Consider the following 21,175-nt stretch of genomic DNA (forward strand, 5'->3'; position numbering starts at 1 on the left):
CTAGAGCCCCTCTGTGTGCAGCACACAGTGCTTCCTACAGAGCACATCTGCCTGCAGGCAAGGGAAGAGCTCTGCAGTTACCAACATGCTTCACGGGCAGAGTGGGGGCGGGCAAGGTTTCAAAATCCCAACACCTAACCCTAATTCAAAAATAGTACTTATTTAATGAAGTAGTAGTTATTTAAGATCACAAGTAGTAATAATAGTAGTTATTTAAGAACACAAATGGCAAGAAAACAAAGGCCAGGTCCATGACTGTCCATGTTGAAGGGGATCCTGTACTCATAATAAAAGAATGAGATTATAAACTTGTTTACAAAGACTTGGGGGAAAGGCACCATTCTGTGATGAAGATACAGTAAAATACACAGAAGAGGAAGAAAGTAAAAAAAAAAATATTCCTTGAATATGCCTCATTTGAGATACTCAGCTTCTAACACAACTCTGTAACTGTCTATTGTGGAGATTACCTATCTACAGAAACACAGCTTAAAGATTGACATTTGATACCCATACAGGAGTAAAAGGTACTTCTTCCCCATATAGTCGGGAGCAAGAATAGCATGAACATTTTTCTAAGCTATAATGAAAATATGAGGACCTGGTTCTGCTTCTTTCAGGAAGAAGCCCAAGAGCCATTGAAATTGCCCCCTGGGAAATGTAACGTCAAATCCCAGAGGCAACCTTCATAAGGTGGCACTCAAAGAGCAGACATGGGAGAAGGAAAGACAGACCTAGGCCTTTGCCTTCCCAGTTTGGCAACGAGCTGGATGGAAGCCTGAGAGAGGACATGTTCTGATTTTCAAATATAAACATTTCCTGGGGTCCTGAACCACCTTTGGTGAGGCATGGCTCCACCTGCCCCTCACCCACCAGGGTCTGTGTGTCACTGGAAAAATCATCTGATATAAGTCCACATGGAAACCCAAAGTTGGGGGACATATTAGGGAGTTGTTTGAGTGTCTATTTTGAAGGTCATTAAAAAAAATAAACTTGAAGACAATCTGTAGGGGAATGCAGATTATTCTCATTAAATAAATATGGTGATTGCATGAAATATAGGAACTCTACTCTCTCTCTACTATAACTCCAGAAATGAATCCTAGCTGCTTAAGGTACTTACCATTCCAAAAGGAACGGCAACTGGTAGAACTACATTTAGTCCTCATAAATCTATAGTCACAACGTAAGTTTGCCTTTTTCCCCCATTTGAAAATCTATTTGATCTCCAAACTGTGCTGGTTTTTTTGTGATTATTGTTCTTGATGATTGTTTTTAATCATCTTTCAAGCATAGCAATTCCTGGTGCTCACACAGGCTCAACTGTCTGATCCAGGAAGACAGAGGTTGGAAATCCTCTGTACGTTCTGATGACTTTCCTAGGTCCAGCTCCTCTTCTGTCCTCTCAGTGTTGTCTGCAGAGTGTGTTTTGCTCCTCCAGCATCTGCTCTGACTTGGTGTCTGGCCATGCAACAAGTCACTGGGTATCAGTCTACACCAATGCTCACTTCCTAAAAGCCTTCCTTAAGTCTGTGAGGTCATATTCAAAGTGCAGATTTTCTGACTGGATTTAATTACTATTTAATTTAGTTATTAATTTCTCTTCTTTGTATTTGCTGATGACATGTGGCTGTCAGAAACTAAAACAATCACAATATCGTTTCAGGTGAAATTCACTCAACCCCAAAAGGTCCCCAGAGCCAGGATGTGCAGATTCTCTAAGATGCTAGTGCAGCCACCTGGCTTCTTCACGGCTCCTCCACTGGCTCCTCCACCTACTATCCCTATCACTACTTAAGCATTCACAGATTTACTGATAGGACATAACTGTCTTACAATCGAAAACCTAAGTGGATGTTGGGTGCCTATACACTCTTTAATACACATTTTAATGAAATCTTTGAGAATTTCACACATTGCATTCTGGTTGTATTTGCTCCCCTACCCCATTTCCTCCCAGTCACAACTCATCATAGTCCACTAAGCTCTGTATCTTATTTAAAAAAAAATAATATAGCAGGGTGTGCAAGCATATAACTATAATCCCAGAACTCAAGAGGCTGAAGCAGGTAAATCTCTATGAGTGTGTATCCAGCCTGGTCTCCATAGTGAGTTCTAAGATGGCCAAGGCTATATAGCAAACTTGTCTCAAAGATAGATAGATAGATAGATAGATAGATAGATAGATAGATAGATAGATAGATAGATAGACAGACAGACAGACAAATACATACATACATACATACATACATACATACATACATACATACACACACAGAGGAAAGCCATGCAGTCCAGTCACTGATAGTTGTATATGCTTGGGTGTGTGGCTGTCTAGTAGAGTGCATTCCACCTACCAGGGAACACAGCCATAAAGAAAACTGATTTATGTTCTTGAAGCAGAGGTGGGACTCCACACCCATCTCCCTTCCTCCCGGTGGCATTTTAGCTGATTTGAGTTTCTGGAAGACTTGCAGCTGTCACAACCAGAGTGGATTCATATGTGCAACTACCTTGCTGTGTCCGGAACACACTTCTGTTTTAGTTACTCACAGCCTCGGGCTCCTCAAATCTTTCTGTCCACTCTGCCACAGTGATACCTGAGCCTTAGGTAAAGGAGTGCTATACAGATGTCCCGCTTAAGGCTGAGCATTCAGAAATCTCTTACTCTATGTGCTTTGGCCAGCTGTGGCTCTCTGTATTAACCACAGTCTACTGCAAATAGCAGCTTCTCTGATGAGGGTTGAGAGATGCACGCATCTATGGGTATAGCAACACATCACTGGGAGTTAGTTCATTTAGTCCTAAGCGCACTGAACAGAGTAGTATCAGTAGGTTCCACCCTAGGTGCAATGACCTATGTAGCTGCAGGTTCTTTGGCCTGTTGGTAGGACCAGATATGGGACCATTATCGCAGCAAAGTTGAAACTATCATAAACTTTTTTATCTTCTTGTCACAGACCAACAGCAGAAAGTTTAGGCAGAACTTGGACTAAACTTGGCACACACACTCTGCCTAAGTCACTTAGTCATTTTAGACATTTGCTTCTGCCCCCATCTCTTCCTTTCATCTGCCATCACTGCTTGTTTTGACTGATGGCTTTCTCCTTTGGGTATCTAATTGTGTTTTTGCTCCTGGGTCTCTTCTGCCCTTTCTCCTGTCACAAAATCTTTCTGTCCAACACCTCAGCCTGCTACTCCACATGACTCTATCCTGACAATTTGCTTTTCCTCTCAAGTCCAAGACAATCATGAAAGTCCAACTTCCATTTCTAATTAGAGGTAGAGCAAGCGTCTCTTTCCAATTTCCTTCTTTCAAATAGGCAGCACTACTCAGATTTATTAATCTTGCATTTAAATCACTCCAAATGTTTACAGTTTCCTATACTGTCAGGTTCTGCAGCAGATACGATTCTGGGTAAAACAGTCTCTGCTGAGGAACTCCCCCTTGGCACAGACTTTGGATTCCAGTATTGTGGAGGTGAAGTTCCACTGTTGACCTCAGTGTTGTCGCTTTACTTCAGAGAGTGTGATATCCTCCACAAGGCAACACAAGATGCTTCTGAAATACGGAAATGATGGGAGTCGACCCAGCACACAGGTCACACTCCATAGGCTTGTCGGTATCAGTAAGGAGTCCTGTGATGGTGTTCGAATCTACACTACAAATAGCTTTTCATAGTGATGTGTAGGCTTATGACAATTTATCAGTTACTTTCACTCATTATTGGACTGAACCACCATTATTGGTCAAGACGCAAATCTAAACCATTAACAAAAGCAAAGAGTGTCAGCGAAGGGCTCATGCATTTAGATAAGTTCAGCAAACTTGCAAGTTGGAAGCATACAGTAAGGAGACAGAAGACACACACTAACTGCCATGCGTTAAGTTTTCAGCATGGCCACTAACTAGATCCTTGGCCCTGTCAGGTCATTTAGCCTGTGTGCATGATTTTTGTGCTCTCCTCTGAAGAGATTCACATATTTGAGCCATATCATTTTCATCTCTTGAGTCTTCAGAGTTATTTTTAAATACAGGATTCAAACTATGTGGTGAAGGACATTCTGTAATGTTTCACTGATTTCAAGACAAGTTTTTTTTCCCCAAAGATAACATCATTGTAGTATTTGAATCAAACAAAAGTAGCCTGTTTCCAAGACAGAATACTAAAAATGCAAGGAAATTGTACTGTTTAAAACAAACACTGTATCAGGCTTTCTAATGTGGTACACTGTTCATAAGACATAGTAAACTACAAAACTGAGGCTAAAATATTCACCAATTATGAATATTTTCACTAATATTCAATATTTTACTGTTCAATAACAATAGGTACCAAAATATACATACTACATTTGCCAAAAACTATACTAAGCACTTTGAATTTACAGCTCACTTCCCAAGGACATCTATGACATATGGACTGTGTTGTGATTTATCAGAGGAGAAACCCAAGCATTCCAACATGGAGGTACCCAGCACCCCCAGCAGCGGGAATGGCAAGCTAGATCACAGTATCTGTGAGGCTCATGCATCTAGTTAAACAATGCATACTGGCAGCCCTCTTCTAAAGGAAGTACTATGCATATTAAAAACACAGCTCAACCAGAAAAGAAAGAAAAAAACCAGATGCTTCAGAACGTGAAACAAAGAATCACATCTGTGGAAATAAGAAAGAATGTGTTCAATAACAATCGGAACCCACCTTCGTGGCCTATGACAGATCTTGAAGCTGTTTGAAAGCTGACAATTCCCGCCACATTATCATTTGTCAAGATGTTGACTGTCACGGTGTCAGAGCTGGGCAAGATTCTGCTTCCGCCCTCTGTGGCCACCAGACGGACAAGTATACTTTCATCGTCTTCTGGCTCAGAATCATCCAAAATGGTTAATGTGGCCGTCTTTTTGGTTTCACCTAGAAAGTGTTAAAGGGATGAAAAGTTAAATCAGTGAAATACCAACCTGAAAGTCCAAAATTAACCTTTAATTTTAAAAGCTAAGTAAAAATGCATCAATTATAACTCGTCAGTGCTATGAGCAACAGTGTCCCCCACCACATCAAACTGTGTGCATGCTAAATCAAAGCATTGTAAAAAAAAATTTCAGTGTGGACAGACTATGGAGAGGACATTGAAAGTCAGTGGGAACAACTATTTCAAAGAATCACAGTTTACTCCCTGGTCTTTGTCAAAAATGATGCTTGACCTAGGAAAAAGCGTTGAAGTCATGGTCACAAGTAATTCCCTTAAGGTGTGTGTAATCTCACTCCTGTTGTGCCGTTACTGTAAATAGTCTTGGGCATCCCTACATCTCCCTCATGTGCCACTGGCACATGTGGAACAGTGGTCAAATGGCACAGAGGAACAGCAAGCTCTAGCTGAGACACCAGCACGAGTATGGTTGGTTTGAGAGGATGGTTGAGGAGGCAGCATCAGAGACTAGTTTCCAGGATGTGTTGCAAGAAGGAGTGGAGACAACAGAGGACCACAGTGGGTGAAGAGAGGTGGTATTTGACACACTGCTCTTTTAGTAAAGAGGAACTATCTGGGGAGCAGAATGCAACACGCCCTCCCTCTGAGGTTCACCTGAAAGGGACCCTGTCCAGTTCCCGTCCATGTTTTAAAAGGATGGAAAAGCAGAGTCCCCAGAGCATTGCCAACAGTACTTCGGGGCCAACACTGCCTCAGGACAGTATGGTTCTCTTTTCCCCCTTATGGTTCTGGGCATTGAAATAAGAACCTTGATTTGAAACTGTATATTATCTAATAATCGAAGTTAGTTACAAAATAAAGTCCACTTTGTGTGAAGCTGAAGTTATAATTCAATATAATAATGCATATAATAAAATTGCTTTACGTTATATGGTCCTTTATCTATCTAAGCCATGGGAAATTTATAACTTTTATCTCTTGTTTTATAACTTTAACCCCCATCTTGTTACATTTTTGTTACTCACTTTCAAACAGGGAAAAATGTCACCAATTGCCAGCCTACTTCCTGCCATCACCCACTCAGGATTCATCTTCCTTCCTACCCCGAACTCCCCCCAACACAGAAGTGTTTTCTAGCATTTTATTCCATTTCTTGAGATAGTCTATCTAATGAAGCCAGCATTGGCTCAAACTCAGCTGAGGATGACAGCAAACTCTTGCCCCTGTGGCTCCATCAGCTGAATGCTAGGATTAGACGCAAATATTACCACTTAGTTTTACATGGTGCTCAGGATTATAGCCAGGGCTTTGTGAAGGTGAGACAAACATTGTACTGACCAAACTGCATTTCCAGCCAGCTTTAAGGCATTTAAAAATTTTAATTCTCAAACACAATTTTTACTAGATTAAAGTCTATTACATATATAGTTACTAGTTTCAAAAATGTATGTGTACTAAAATATAAACAGATACAATGAATTGCTCTTTGACATAGAATTACTAATAATTAAAATGTTTTTATCCAGCATATATTCTGAGATTCGTATAAATATGTGTAACTTTTTCAAACAGGAGTAAAAAAAAAAAATTAACTATGTGTTTTTGTAATTGTTCAATTCAGGGTCTAAAAAAATACCCTGAGTAAAATTACCTTAGTACACCAAGCTAAATTACGGACTTCGCAAATTTAAATATCATATCCAACTAGTGTTAAGACTGAGTATGTGAGGATGATGTCATTAGACTCTCTTGGCTGCATTGCATGCATCACTTATGAAGAATTCTGTGGCACTCTAATACAAGTTTAAGAATACTGCTACAGCAAACTTATCTATGGCAAAGATCACTTTAAACTAAATACAACCGTCAAACTTCAGGCTACTTTTACTTTAAACTTTGCACTGATATTCTATCCTGCTTTACCTAGTACATTTGCAAACGTCATATTCTCATGTAGCATTGCTTTTTCAACGTGTCTGTTTGTGGACACATAGCTCATTTCTGTAACTTTCCTTATAAAATAAGGACCTGTCTTGAGATTGCTTCTAACATATGAATGCCACAGTCATTATGCATAAAGGCATAAAATCTAGATGTCCCCCAAATGTCTCATTTAAAAAAAAAAACTAGAAACATACATATCCAGGTTATGTGAGCCTGTCTGTTAGGATAACCATTTACATGCTACATCACTTGTAATCGTTTCCAAAACCACAAGGCATCTCTATAAGAATAAGAATATGCAGGGAGATGAAGTTTTCATGAACATGATATTGACAAGAAATGCCGTCACCTGTAGCATGACATACCTTCTGCAAAAGTCAGAATGTCTCCGGCACCTATAAAATCTAAACCTTCAATAGCTGTTCCACCAACAATACGCCATTCGACCATCACCTGCCCCAGACTGCCTCCTGTCCTGTGGATAACCAGTTCCACCGAGGTTTGTGGCTGTTCCTGCACGACCACAAGTGAGCCATCTTCCGAAGTATTGGGACTGACACTGTAGATAACGAACACTCCAAAGGCATCTCCATTCAGACCTATGACCACTGCAGAAGTATTCGGATGCCCTATGGTTGGCTGGTTTTTAAAACTGTCCGTGATGTTCATAAGGTGAACTTCAAGGAGAGAAATTAGGAACCTTTCATCCATCTCAGGGACATCATCAGGAAGTACAGAAACAGTGAGATTTGCAAACTCATCGCCTTCCAGCATCACGGCCCACTGTCTTGTCACAGACTCATAGTCACTACCAGCAACTGCCTGGCCACTAAAAAGAGAGGCCACTCTAGTCATGTTCTTCTTGTAGGTCTGGGAGTCTGAGCTGTTCATAATTAAGCTGACCCATGAAGTCATCCAGAAGCACTGAGGACCGTCGGCACCACTGACAACTGAAAACGCTGAGCAGGCATGTTCTTTGAGACACAGAGTGGCACAGGTACGCTGTGTCTCCTCCACTGTAGACATGTTCACCCAAGTGAACGTGTGCTCGGGCATCCCTTGAGTCGGTGGTTCATAGAAGGACAACACATCTTCACCTTCCTCAATTGCAAGAGCCACTACATCAATATCAGAAGTACTATAGAACAGCAGCAGGTGGCCAAAGTGTCCTCCGCTGAAATGTGCAGGGACAGTGGAAAAGCAGGTTAAGCACTCGGACTAATCTGGGAGCTGCACACAGAGAACAGTGCTGATGGGCTTGAGAAGCATTTTTAGTGATATTTAAACACAAGTACTACCACAACCTTATTTCTTAATTATGTCTGTCTTTCAACATTTTAGTTTCTGGTGGCAACTCTGCTGCCTAGTTTTCTATCAGATAAGTCTCACTTAGGCTATGAAAATATTTTGCAAGGTAGGCAAGTTGCATCCATTTCAGAGTTCCCAGACCTAATTACAAAACTTTAGCTATTAGATTTCACTTAAAAAAAAATAGCAATGACGGCAAAATGAATACATTTGGAGAAATGTGACGATAACGCTACAGGTCCCTCAACCCTCTCTGGTCTGTTTCTGAAGGAGGCCAGTGAACACTATGTTCCCTACAAAAGAAAATGCAAGAAAAACAGAACCTAAAAGCCACCCTTCATACATCCAAGTTTAAAAGCAAGCTGTATTCAAGCTCTAATTAGAACATATCTCCTAGGGAACCAATAGATTTGGTCACTAAGAAGCACAATGGTGTGAAAGGCCACCTTGATTTCACTAACTAATAAATATGATCAATTCTTTCTATCAATACACATAATCCAGCTCAGATACTGTTAACGAGCTATGGAGTAAGGTACAACAGTTGACAACATACGACTCCACAGTTTACTTAGCATAGGACCCCTCCCCAGACCGCACTCCTACAGATGCAGCAGCTATCACACGCACCTTCTCCTGACAGTGATGTTAGCGTAGGAACTTCTCTCCAGAGGCTCTTGGACACGATAAATGGACTGAACAAAGGCTACTGAGCCATAAGGGTTATCATTGGCAGGAATGACAATATTTGCCACTCGATCTAACCCAACTGTACCTCCTCCAGAGGCAGCAGCTAGTAGTACCTGGACAACCTAAAAACATAGTGAAAACTTCCTTAACAGCATCCCAGCTCTGAGATGAATGATGCAGGAAAATACCAAACACATCCACACACTAACAAATTACGATGAAATGCAAATGAGCACAAAGAAACTGAACATTACACTCAGAAGTTAACATATAACAAAATAATACACAATTAACTTTTAAGAGAGCACAATAATATATAAAAACTGTTCAGATTGCTTAGTATTTACTTAGTCAGAAGAATCAATTTTTAAATTTAAATTTTACTTTTAATTAAAAATTTTAATTGAAAGATAATTTTTAATAATTAAAATTCTAAGTACATTTAAATTATTAAAGTAAGTAAATTTTATATTTAAATTAAAGACATAAATTTATGTTTATCATTGTAATGATATGACTTTCATAACCAAAGCTTTTCTTATTTAGGAGAAATATTACATATTCATTTCAGTGATAAGCGACTATGTTCTGGGTTTCTCCCATACTATCTTAAACTGTAGTTCTCGACAAAACTTAAAAAAAAAATCATTGTATAATGCCATCTAAGTTTAGAAAGAAGGAAATATATTACATGTACTAATTCATGATTAATTTTTTTAATGAATAATGGCACAATTAGTGATTAAAACAAATGTTATAGATTCATATGCAGTTACATAAAATTGGGTAATTTTAGTGATTAGCCACCTTATTCTTATTTTCCATATTGCATTTTCATTACAGAAAACGGACCTAGTATGTTTGTTATAACTGTAGAAGAGGAATGGGAGTCTGTAGAAAATCAAGATCTACACTTAGTTACAACTGACTCAGACTCCAAAGGGGACAAAGATAAAAGTCAGAATGATATAAAATAAATGTTGCATAACTATGATATATATGCATACATACATACATACATACATACATACATACATGCATATATACATACACACATATACACATGCATAATCACTTAGCAGAAGTGTTCTAAAACACATCATAAATGCACACACAAAAGCAGTCTTAGTCTGGCAAGCTGGCCTATGCACCATGCATTCCTAGACTTTCTCTTTGTGTGTGCTGTAAAACAATCTTCAGCCTAGCATTCTGGGGAATCCCTGCAGACAGCATGTATTCGTCATTCTCACGACTTAGTCACACTACAGGACAAGGCACAATCTACAATGTAATTCTAATACTAGTCAGTCCTCTCACCTCTTCGATCTCCGGAACGTCGTCAGCCAGGACCTCTAACAACAAGGTTTGAATGGTTTCCCCAGGGGCAAAGGTCACATTACCTGAGACAACTCGCAGGTCGCCAGTAGCAAGCTGTCCATTAATGGTGGCAACCCATTGAACAGTAACATTGCCGAGTGTCCCAGAATTTCGAATTATTGGCACGTTTACCCTCACTGAGTTAAACTCAGGTTCCTCTACAATAAATTTAGTATTCTGAAAACCTGAAGGGCAGACAGAACAGTTGTTTTTAGACACAAAGTGAAACTGTGACAAACTAAGACCAAGCTGCAGCTTCTGAGAGAAGCGATTCTCCCGCTAAGCGCCCTCAGCAGTATCTGTGATGTAAGCTGGGCAGGACTGCCAATGTTTGCCTGCAATTTTTAATTGTGATAAGAGTAGATTCTGAACATCTACAAGGGACAAGGTTGTGTCCTGCATGAGCTAAATAAGCCCAGCAAGTGCTGCAGCTACTGCAGGGCCAGCCTGGGCTACAAAGGTAGTTGCTACTTGGCTTCCTAGCTGACATTATGCAGAAGAAAGTTAAAAAAAAAACCAAATGTGAGTGAAATTTTTGTTAATTAAACATTTTTAAAAATTATATAAAAGTAAAAGCCAGGCATCCAGTCCATGCTTATCACCCAGTATTGAAGAGGCTAAGATGGAGTGTCAACTTCCAGGACAGCTGAGTTGTCACAGGCAGGATGGCACTGTCTCCTAAGGCTCAGACAAAGAATTTACAGAGCACATGTAGGAGCCAGTATCGACACAAAAGCAAACAGGTTTGAGTATCTCCATGTGAAAAATGTGGTTTCTTATTTTGGGGGTAACCATTAATCTATGCCAGGAATCTTATGTATAAGTAGTAATACCTCAAAAAACAAAACAAAAACAAAACAAACAAAGCCTGCCTTTGTCAACTCAATCTTAAATAAAGCAAAGGTGACTTTTTCTGTGACTTACGGAAGAGGAAGAGAGATAAACACATTAGTCTGGTTACCAAACAGTCCGTAGGGGTCATCTGAAGCCTCTATGGTAATGATTGCCTCTCTTAGAGGCCCCAGTGTGGCTCCGCCTGTTGTCTCATTCAACAGCTGCACAAGAAAGGCTTCTTCCAGCTCAGGGTAGATGTCGTTAATAATATATATTGGCACCGCTTTAGTGGTTTCCCCTTCCAGCAAGACCACGTCTGACGACGCTATGCTGTAATCCTCGCCTGCAAAGACACACGGACAAACGGGAAAGCTTACTCCAGAAGAAGCATCCCACACGCCAGGGAAGAGACGCTCCACACTTGGAGAGATATTTTTGGAAGATGTTTAGCTACACTCACTTGAAAAAAGAAGTGCTATTTCTCAAACTAAAGAAGTGTGTGCTTGAAAAAAGGACATCTTCCTGTGTTCTCATGTTCATTCCCTCACACACACCTAAGGATAAGAACGTCCCTCCGAGATACTCATAACGCATGCATAAACACACATAAAGAGTGAGACAAAGAAAAGCAGTGACCCCGTTTTTAAAAAGTGATGTGCACAGAGCTGTCAGAATAAAACAGAGCTAGAATTGTAATCTCAGCGGGAAGACGAGCAGCACGGTTGTCCGGATGCTACAAGTGAGCGTCCCCATCCACACAGCTGGAGAGACCACCTCACAAAGCTGGGTCAAATGCAGCTGCTGCGGACCACCTTAGGGAGGGAAGGGGGATGGATGTCCCTTACAGACCCTAAAGGACAAATTAACCCACAACATCACTGTTCCTCTCCTCTTCTTACCCACTGCTGCAGTTATTGACACAGCTTTAAACTTAACAGAAACGTCTGCAAACGCTCCTCCCGTTCGTGTCACATTGATAATGGGTCCAATATGATTCTCTGCTACACGCACAGTCGGTGCAGACAGCTGCACGGTTCCAAATGCATCGTCGTTGGCAACAATAATGAGATGGGCCACAGTTTCTACCTTCGGCCCAAGGCGTGGAGAATGCGGAACTGAAAGACATAAGCAGAGGCAATACAGCGGACTTCCAAGACCCAGCTAACAGTCATCAAGAATCCAACAGACTTCGCATTCTCTCCCCTGTTTCTGTTTTTAAGAGTTTAAATATGTATACCTGTCAGTCTGAATCAAAGCATTTGGAAATACAAAAATAAGAAAAATAGGAAATCTTCTCTGTCTTTTATCATATAATCTAGGGATTCAAAACATTATCTAAGGAACAGTTACACTATAAAAATATTTTAATAAGCGGATGGTCCAAGTGTTATCATCAAGTTGTGAACCGTTAATCGGATACTAAGAGCCTACAGAGATACACTATTAAAATGAGGTCAGTGCTGACCACTGAACTCCAACACAAGATTGAGTAGGAAATCCCTAGATCCCAGAGCCTAAATCCAGCTGCAAACCCTCTTCCCCTGTCTGTATGATGCACATGGGAGCTCATTCCTTCGTGTCAATTGGATGCCTGCGATCCAGCCATCCTCTCTCCCTCCTCCTGCTTTTCCTAGCATTTAGTAATAACCACTGTACTGATCTCTTCTTTGGAACAAATTTTCTAAGCTTCCACATAAGAATTCGCAGTGCTTATCTTTCTGTGCATGGCTTATTTCACTCATAATACCCGCCTGTTCCATCTATTTTGTCACAAACACAATTTCATCCTTTATGCAATTAATAATATCTTTATGCAAATAATAATAATACGCACATGTCTTTCTTTTCTATTCATCTGCTGATATATTTGTATTGAACATGTGTGTTGGTTACGGTTACAATTGCTGTGATGAAACACCAAGACTAAAAGCAACTTGAGGATGTTTATTTGGCTTACAGACTCCTAGGCATAGTACATTTAAGAGAAGCCAAGTCAGGAACTCAAAGCAGGTAGAAACCTGAAGCCAGGAGCTGATGCAGAACCCATGAAGGGGTACTGCTTACTGGCTTGCACCTCATGGCTTGCTCAGTCTGCTTTCTTATAGAACCAAGGACCACCGGCCTAGGGATTGCACCACCCACAATGGACTGGCCCCTTCACCATCTATCACTAATTAAGAAAATGCCTTACACCTGGATCTTACAGAGGCATCTTCTCAACCGAGCTTCTCTCAGATGACTGTGGCTTGTGTCAAACTAACAGAAAACACAATAGATTTGATATATTCGTATGTATACATACGAATTGCAGATATACATAAATATACACAGACACATACACATGTCTACAGATAAGGACTTACTGCCACAAAGAAGTTAATGAAATAACCTATGAGCCTATATTAGTATCTGTCAGACATGAACAAGAAATAAACTATAAAAATTCATACCCCCCCCTTCAAATATACCGTTCTCAGCAAGCCATATGTAATACCACAGTTATCCACAGGTGGGCACCCTCCTCTGAAACGTCTTCTCATATGCTGCCATTCACAAAACTTGGTGACTACATTCAAAGTAGTGAAGGCTTACCAGACCTTACACTACGTTTTGTCTATTACAATCTGAGTCCATCTCTCCCTCTCCGCCCCCGCCACCCACCACCTTGGCTTTGCACCACAGTCTGCCCTTCAGCCTGCATAACAGCTGCTCTGTATTGCTCCATAAAGAGCACGCTGACCACTGTTGGGACACTTCTCCATCCCAACAGCATGAAGGTTCTCCTCACATGCCATCCTACTGACAACTGCTCCAATACTGACTGCTTACAGTACAGCAGATGCTGAATTACTTTTATATCTATTACCACATGTAATCCCCTAATATATCCACATTATGAATAAAGATTGTTTACATTTCTATTATTTCCTAATTATGTAAAGAAACTGGAGCTTTTGAAAATTGTGTCCGAGAACTCATCATTATACATTGGAGGGAGGTTACCCGACTTCAGCACAGGCTGATCCACGCCATTGTTACCTGCAGTTACCCATTTGGTTTCATTTCAATCTCAGCAAGTTGTAAACTGGTTGAACAACAATGTGGGCTTTATAATTCTTACTTTAAAAGACTAATTGTTGGGTTCTGTTTCTTCTTTGCTGTCACAACTGGTCCTAAATCTATCTTTATAAAAGAGCAGAGATGTTTCATTAAAAAAAAAAAAAAAAAAAAAAAAAAAAAACTGTTAACCTGAAGACTTCATGTCAGCAACCATAAATTGCCTTCTGTGGTCCTCATCTATGATTACTATGGCTGATGTCACCTTATATGGTCTTTACCCGGGTAAGGCGAACAAACTTGCTGACGTGAGGTCTTAATCCATATGGCAGGATGTTACGGAATGCGGATCTTCGAACCTCACACCCTCTCCCTTGTAATCCCACAAACCCTCAGTTCTTACAGTCGAACAGCCCTGTCCGTCACCTTACACACATCTGTTGATTAGAAAATCTGTTAGACGAGTACCAACATCAAGTGGTTCACAGTAGTGCCAAGAGAGCTATGTGTGGACTCTTCACACTGACTGCAGAAAACTGTGAAGCAACAAAACAGCACTGGGGTCAGTTACGTAACCATTACACACAAGTTTTCAAAACCTACTTTGGGATCATCAGTACTCTTTTAAAGCATGATTTCTAAGGGGGAAAATGTATGCCTCATTCCAGTTGTCTTAAAGAAAATCGTTTACGAAGTATTGTTTTCAGAACTACACGGAGCTAAGGAGATAGCTCAGTGGTTGGGAACACTTGATGTTCTTGCAGAAGCAGCCACACTGGGCAGCTCAAGACCACCTGTAAGTCGAGTTCTCGGAGATGGGACGCCATCTTCTGGCCTCCTCAGGTACCTGCATGCATTTGTGTGCATGCGGTCAGGCACACACACAACAAATAAAATAAAGAAAATCCTTTAAAGGTAGTTTTACTTGTGTTTAATCTTACTCTCCTTATAGATTTTTCTGTTATATAAAACTCTGGGCTTTTTCATTTCTATAGTCAAACGTCTAACTATAATAACATATTTATAGATACTTACTTGGGCGATTCTGTACTTTGTCTACTAAAGAAGAATTGAAAAGTTCAATGAACACAGATTCTGACCGTTCTGGTTCATCATCGTCCAGGATTGAAATAGTGATCGTTGCCTCCGTCTGATTAGCTCTGAAAAGAGCCAATCCAGATGCTGATATGTAATCTCCCCCTTGAGTTGCTCTAGCTAAGTTAGGTGGGAAATACGGTGGTTTTTCCATATCATCTATGGTTGCATATGAGATGGCAACCTCTCCCATGAGTCCTTTCAACCTTATTATCGATAATGTGACATTCTGGGTTGCTTCTTCAACACTGATAGGTCTAGTTTTGTTTGGAAAAATGAACACCCCGTAAGGATCGTCACTAGCCAAAATTGTCAATGTGGCATTCGTAAGAACTCCCAAGGAGCCACTGGACACATTGAAGATCGACACGGTGAGTGCCTTGTCTAGCTCTGGCTCTTCATCTGGCAGTATCTCCACGGTGATGCAGGCAATCCTCTGCCCAATCTCAAACGTGATGTTGCCAGAGGTGACAGCGAGATCCCCATCTGGGTCCGAGTCTACCTTCCAATGCAAAGTCACTGGAGACAGAGCTCCCTGAGTCCGTGTTACCTGTGAAGTTGAAGAATTTTTTAAAAATTAAAGAATTAAAAAAAAAATTAAAGAATTTTTTTTAAAAAAAAGAAGCTGGCACACTGACTTAAGAATTTAAGTACATAACGATAGTGCTAGAGTAAATTCTAGATTTTCTTTAACTTGTTTTTATCTTTTATTTTAATTTAATTTTTCTAAGTTTTCAAGACTATAAGACAATTGAAGGTAGAGGATGTACATAACCTACCCCTGAGTTGGCAGCATATAGGTGACAGTGGGTAGAAAATCACAAACTGGATGTAAAATATTCAGCTTCCAAGTAAACCGTGGGTGTGATTTTATATGAACTTTATAAAAAGTTTATATATGAACTGTGTATATATATATATATATATATATATATATATATATGTGTGTGTGTGTGTGCATATATATATAATCAAATGTGGATGGTGATTTATTATATTTATGCACACATAAGAGATACTCTTCATACTTACTAAAAAAAAAAAAAAAAAAAAGATGTATCCTCCACTCTAAAGAACAGACCAGGGACATTTTCCAGAAAAGTTACTTTCAATGTATTTGACCCAAAGTACAACAAAGTGCGGTTAGAAGAATGCTTTAAACATAGTGAGAGCGAATGCTTAAACGTGTTCTACAGAAATCCTAATAATAGGCCTGATAATAATTTACTGTATTTAAAATGTCATTTTGAACTCAAGAAAAAAAAAATGAGGCAATAATTTTATTAAAAAAAAAAAATTATCCTGTCTCAGAATTGTTAGTCCTAGTAATTATTCTTTCTACAGTTACTTGGTAATTTCACGGCAGTCTATTAAATTATCTCAAAAGGACAAAATAAAATCTGTCATGAGCGTACAGAGGGATGTACTGGCATCTGCTTTCCTCATCGTCACATGGAAACGAGGAAACTGAGTGAGTTGTGGGCCCAACTGGGTCACTTATCAGTGTAATCCCTCTTAGCCTCTGCTAGAACTCAGCGGGACGGGCACACACAGGGCTAAATACTATTAGCAGTATTTTTACTATTCACAAATATTTGGGACTTCCTTTTCCATGCGAGGTGGCACAGGGCCTCATAGGCATGCAGGTCACTTACAGGTATTCATAAATCCCTCCCCTCAGCACCCACAGCTCCCAACCATGGCTCATACAAAGGTAAGCAATACCTGCTTCCTAAAACAACTGAGGAACCAGAGTCCTTTGCTGCCTCAGGGTGGATATACACTGTGAAAGAATAAAATTCTTTTGAAAATAACTTCCACACTTGTTCATTTGTTTGTTGGCTTGGGGCATGCCACAGTAAGTGTAGAGGACAGAGGATGGTTTTCAGGAGTAAGTTCTCTGCTTTCACCATGTAGGTTCAATATAAACTCAGGTTGTCTGGCTTAGCAGGAAGAGCCCTTACTTGTTAAATCCTCTAACTCACTACCCCACCCCACCCCACCCCACCCCTGGCAACATTTCCTTGCACTAAGAAGCCACTGAAATGTTGAAGTGTTTGTTGCCACAGTCTATGAGAACTAATGCAGAAACCTGTGAAACAGAATTCTAGCACAGGGCTATCATGAAGGGTAATGACCTACAAGCCCCCAGTTGACTGAGAAGCTCTGGACTGGAAAGCTGAGCTGACTGATGACACCCATGGAAGCTTTGCCTGAGGAGATCAGTACATCACACCCACTGGTGTCTAACGCTCCACAGTGTGTGGTAACAGACCTAAAGGTTGACTCTCCATTCCCAAAGTTCCCCTTTTCCTTCCCGTAAATCCTCAAGACTCCACGCCTCACACACAGCCACCCATCCATGTTCCCATGGCCCTTTGCTGTTCTAATTAAAGAACACTTTTCTTCCTGGGATACCCATCTTCTTTTTTTTCCCAAGTTGCCTCCAGGAATCCAAGTCTAACAGGGTTTATTCTCTACAAGGTCAGGACCCCTCAAAGTACCAAATTTACATGTAAATGCAACCACACACTAACGCTAAGTCACTAATTAGCAATCTGCACTACAGGTGCATGCAGACCAACTCTTAAACCCCAACACAGAAGAGAAGAAGCATACCCTACTAATTTACTACACGGTTTTTGCGATTAGGAGATGACTCAGAAAGTACTCACATTTAATACGACAGTACTGTATCCATCCTCTGGTTCAGTTCCACTGACGAAGAGTGACTCAGAGCTGAATTCAAACACCCCATGAGCGTGGTCAGAGGCAGCAATGGTCACCAGAATCTGGGAAGCCACTCCTAGACTGGCTGCAAGTTCCCACAGATGGAATAAAAAAGATGTTAATCAGTATTTTATAAACCACCCAAAAGCCAAAGAACAACTATTGGAATAAAAATTTTAAATGCTTTCTATTCATGGAGTACGTTCTAATTTGCTTTAGAACGAAAGGTGGACCCAAATGGTCGCCACACACGTTTGTGTTTCTATGACCCTCTCTGCTTGGCCAACGCGTGCTGCTGCAGCATTTGGGGATGGATAGGAAAGTCTGCGTTTCTTTTACTTCCTCTATGAAAGTGTATTCTCCTACACAAAGCTTGTGAGAAAGGCGTCCTACAACCCTGCTGACCTCTTAAGGCCATAAGGCAAACCTATTGTAAACTCTCTGAGACAGTGGTTTCCCTAGGACTTTAATCCGTCCAAACACAGAGTCTGTTTCCAATGTGTACTCTAAGCCTACTTTTCCATCATACTGTAGGTTAGATTAGATCCCAAATAATCCGTGCCTGTACCAGAAAAGATGCTAACGCCTAAAGCAACATTCAGTGCTTCTAATTAGTATTTGTTATTGATGCCTGCAGAGAAGAAGATGGACAATGCTAAATGCAACAGTCACAGAAACGGTGTGGTGTACTGATGGGCGTTAGTACCAAAAGGATCAGCAATAGCATCATGCACTCTGAGGCCAAACGTGCAAACTCTGACATTAGCAAAGAGAGCGTTTGAGGGCTGGACAGTGTGACCCATGATAAGGCAGCTATTCTAAATATCCTCTGCATACATGAGAAAACAACTAGGGTAAAAAGCTGAAGCACATCTGTATCTGAATCTATTTCAGAAAAAAAAAATCTGTTTAACTGCAATTAACTAGGAACTTGTTTTCCCTTCATTTCCTTCTCGTTTTTCTCATTTGTTTTGATGAAGTGATGCATATACAGACTCATGCTCCTTGCTGTACAGAAAATAAGTGGGACAGATTTAACATGAAAATACAAATGTTCCGTCAATCACGTCCCAGGCATTCAAAGCCATGTATTTCCATACATCATTCATTTTAATGGCATTCAGGTAAAGTTTCTATGAATTCAGAGTCAGCAAACTATGTTGGGCCCATGTGGTGAGGAATGCCTGTCCATAAGAAGCAGGCAAGAATGAGATTCTGTCTACATCACCGAGCTGTTATGACGGTTAATGAGTTAAAACACACAAAGGATCATCTAGTTACAGGAGATGACAGGAAGTGGTTAGCGTTGCTCTGTCTGGAATGAGAAGCTGAAGTAAAAATACTAGCAAGGGACCATGGGACAGCTGCTTACCATGCGTGCGAACAGAAGGAAGGAAGAAATCCGTGTCCCCTTCTCCACTACCACTGCCATCAACCCTAAAGAATTCAGACACTTCACAAGAGACACACAGAGACAGCCCACACAACACACAGCAACACAGTGAGAAAGTTAAGATCACTTAAAACATAGCAAGTTAAAAAGAAAAGGCAGTAACAGCCACTCAATGATGCACATTCTTCCATAGGCAGTAGTAGATCATCTTGCATGATAATACATAATTTCACATGGGAAACTAGTAAATCTTTCCAGTTTTAAGAAACACTCCACATAAATAGTAACTAATATTGTCCATGTCCAGTTATTTAAATGATCTTTTTTGAAGATTTTTGCAGTTTGTAGTAATATAAATCTATAGCATTTTGAATTTTTTATAATATTTGTATATATATAACCATATATTTAGACTTACAAGCCAGCGAAGTTTACCTTGTCAGTCACAACTAATTCAAAACTAGGGAAGTGCTGCTGACATTTCCCCATCCACACACTCAGACCCCACAACATCTGCCCTTCTCAAAACTAACTGCCTGATTGGTTTGACATCAACATTGTCAGCAGAGTCTTAGATCATTAGTCTATTTTAACCTTGTCTAGGAGAGACGTCAGTTGTAAACTGTCAACAAAGCACTGCACCTTCCTCAAGATCCCAGCTTTCTCACCTGCAAAGGGCTCTGTAGTAGTTTACAGAAATCTCACAAAGCTTTAAAAAACATAATTAATACAATGCTCAAAATACATAATGCCTGGAGAATAGAAGATCTGTAACCAATATAAAGTAACTAGACTTTCATATCTAATACACCTTATACGCCAACCACGATTTTGCCAAGTATTTATAAAGAGAGGGAGGACAGCGACAACAAAAATGAGAGAGCAGATACAAAAAGCAAACCACATTTACCAAGGCCCTTGATTGACAGGCCAGGTTAAGGTCTGTTTTGGGTTTTGTCCTTCCCTCAACAGAGACTGGAATATTTCAGGCATGAGAAAGCATAGCACGCAGCATAGCCTAAAATCATCTCAGAGAACTGATGGCCAGCAACTATACAGTTTATAACTCTGTTCCCATACTGTCGAGAAGTCATAAAATAGAAATGTAAAAATTCAACACCTTAACTAGTATCAAACATCTATTAAAACCGTGGTTAGCATGCTCAATCAACTTTAGAGGAAAAATAACAGTATGGCACAAGGTGTGCTCTTTTAACTCACAAAGAATTTAGCTCTGTAAGTTGTTTCATTTATTATACAGAACCTAAGAATTCATACAGAGGAAAGGTCAGTGTCTAGACAGCTTTCCCTCTTACCCTCAACTCACTACCCAAAACTGAGTTCATCTTCCTAGGAAATGCAAATGAGACACCGTCATCATCTAGTATATAACTATACATTCTAAATATCTGAGAAAATGTCTCTACACAACGTCTAAGTATCACCATGATGATAGCTATCTTGGTTACGTTTGGTGGACACAGAATGGGATGCAGGTCCATGGTCAATCACTTCCTTGGTATGCACGGGGCCTTGGCATTGGTCCCAGCTCTGCAGAGCTTTAATGATTTCTTTTTTGAGTCAGAATCCCACTATGCCCTGACTGGCCTTAACACAGGCTAAGCTGTGGGAGTCTAAGCTCAAAGGCACCGGGAGTAAATGTGATGCCACACCTGGCCCTCGGTGGTTCACTGTTAACCATATTGGTGACAGTCACTAACATTCTCTTTCAAATGATACAAATAGTGATTTGTAATAGTGCACATTGATCTTCTCATTACTGAAGTGAGTTATGAGTCTGGCGTGAGTATGCCC

The 21,175-nt window shown here is 40.3% G+C and overlaps 1 protein-coding gene across 1 annotated transcript in view; it reads right to left on the minus strand.

Moving 5' to 3' along the window:
• Window positions 1-21,175, minus strand: part of Adgrv1 (adhesion G protein-coupled receptor V1) — a 514,991-nt gene that overhangs the window by 415,493 nt on the left and 78,323 nt on the right. Inside the window, exons 26-34 of the mRNA XM_076927075.1 lie at window positions 19,340-19,420; window positions 17,913-18,052; window positions 15,178-15,787; window positions 11,985-12,200; window positions 11,213-11,428; window positions 10,192-10,436; window positions 8,815-8,996; window positions 7,242-8,050; window positions 4,707-4,916 (exon numbers count right to left, since the gene is read on the minus strand). Of these exons, the coding sequence (XP_076783190.1) occupies window positions 4,707-4,916; window positions 7,242-8,050; window positions 8,815-8,996; window positions 10,192-10,436; window positions 11,213-11,428; window positions 11,985-12,200; window positions 15,178-15,787; window positions 17,913-18,052; window positions 19,340-19,420 (2,709 nt within the window). The remainder of the gene's footprint in view (window positions 1-4,706; window positions 4,917-7,241; window positions 8,051-8,814; window positions 8,997-10,191; window positions 10,437-11,212; window positions 11,429-11,984; window positions 12,201-15,177; window positions 15,788-17,912; window positions 18,053-19,339; window positions 19,421-21,175) is intronic.

Source organism: Arvicanthis niloticus, chromosome 29 (assembly GCF_011762505.2).
Source record: "Arvicanthis niloticus isolate mArvNil1 chromosome 29, mArvNil1.pat.X, whole genome shotgun sequence".
In the NCBI taxonomy this organism is placed as follows: domain Eukaryota; kingdom Metazoa; phylum Chordata; class Mammalia; order Rodentia; family Muridae; genus Arvicanthis; species Arvicanthis niloticus.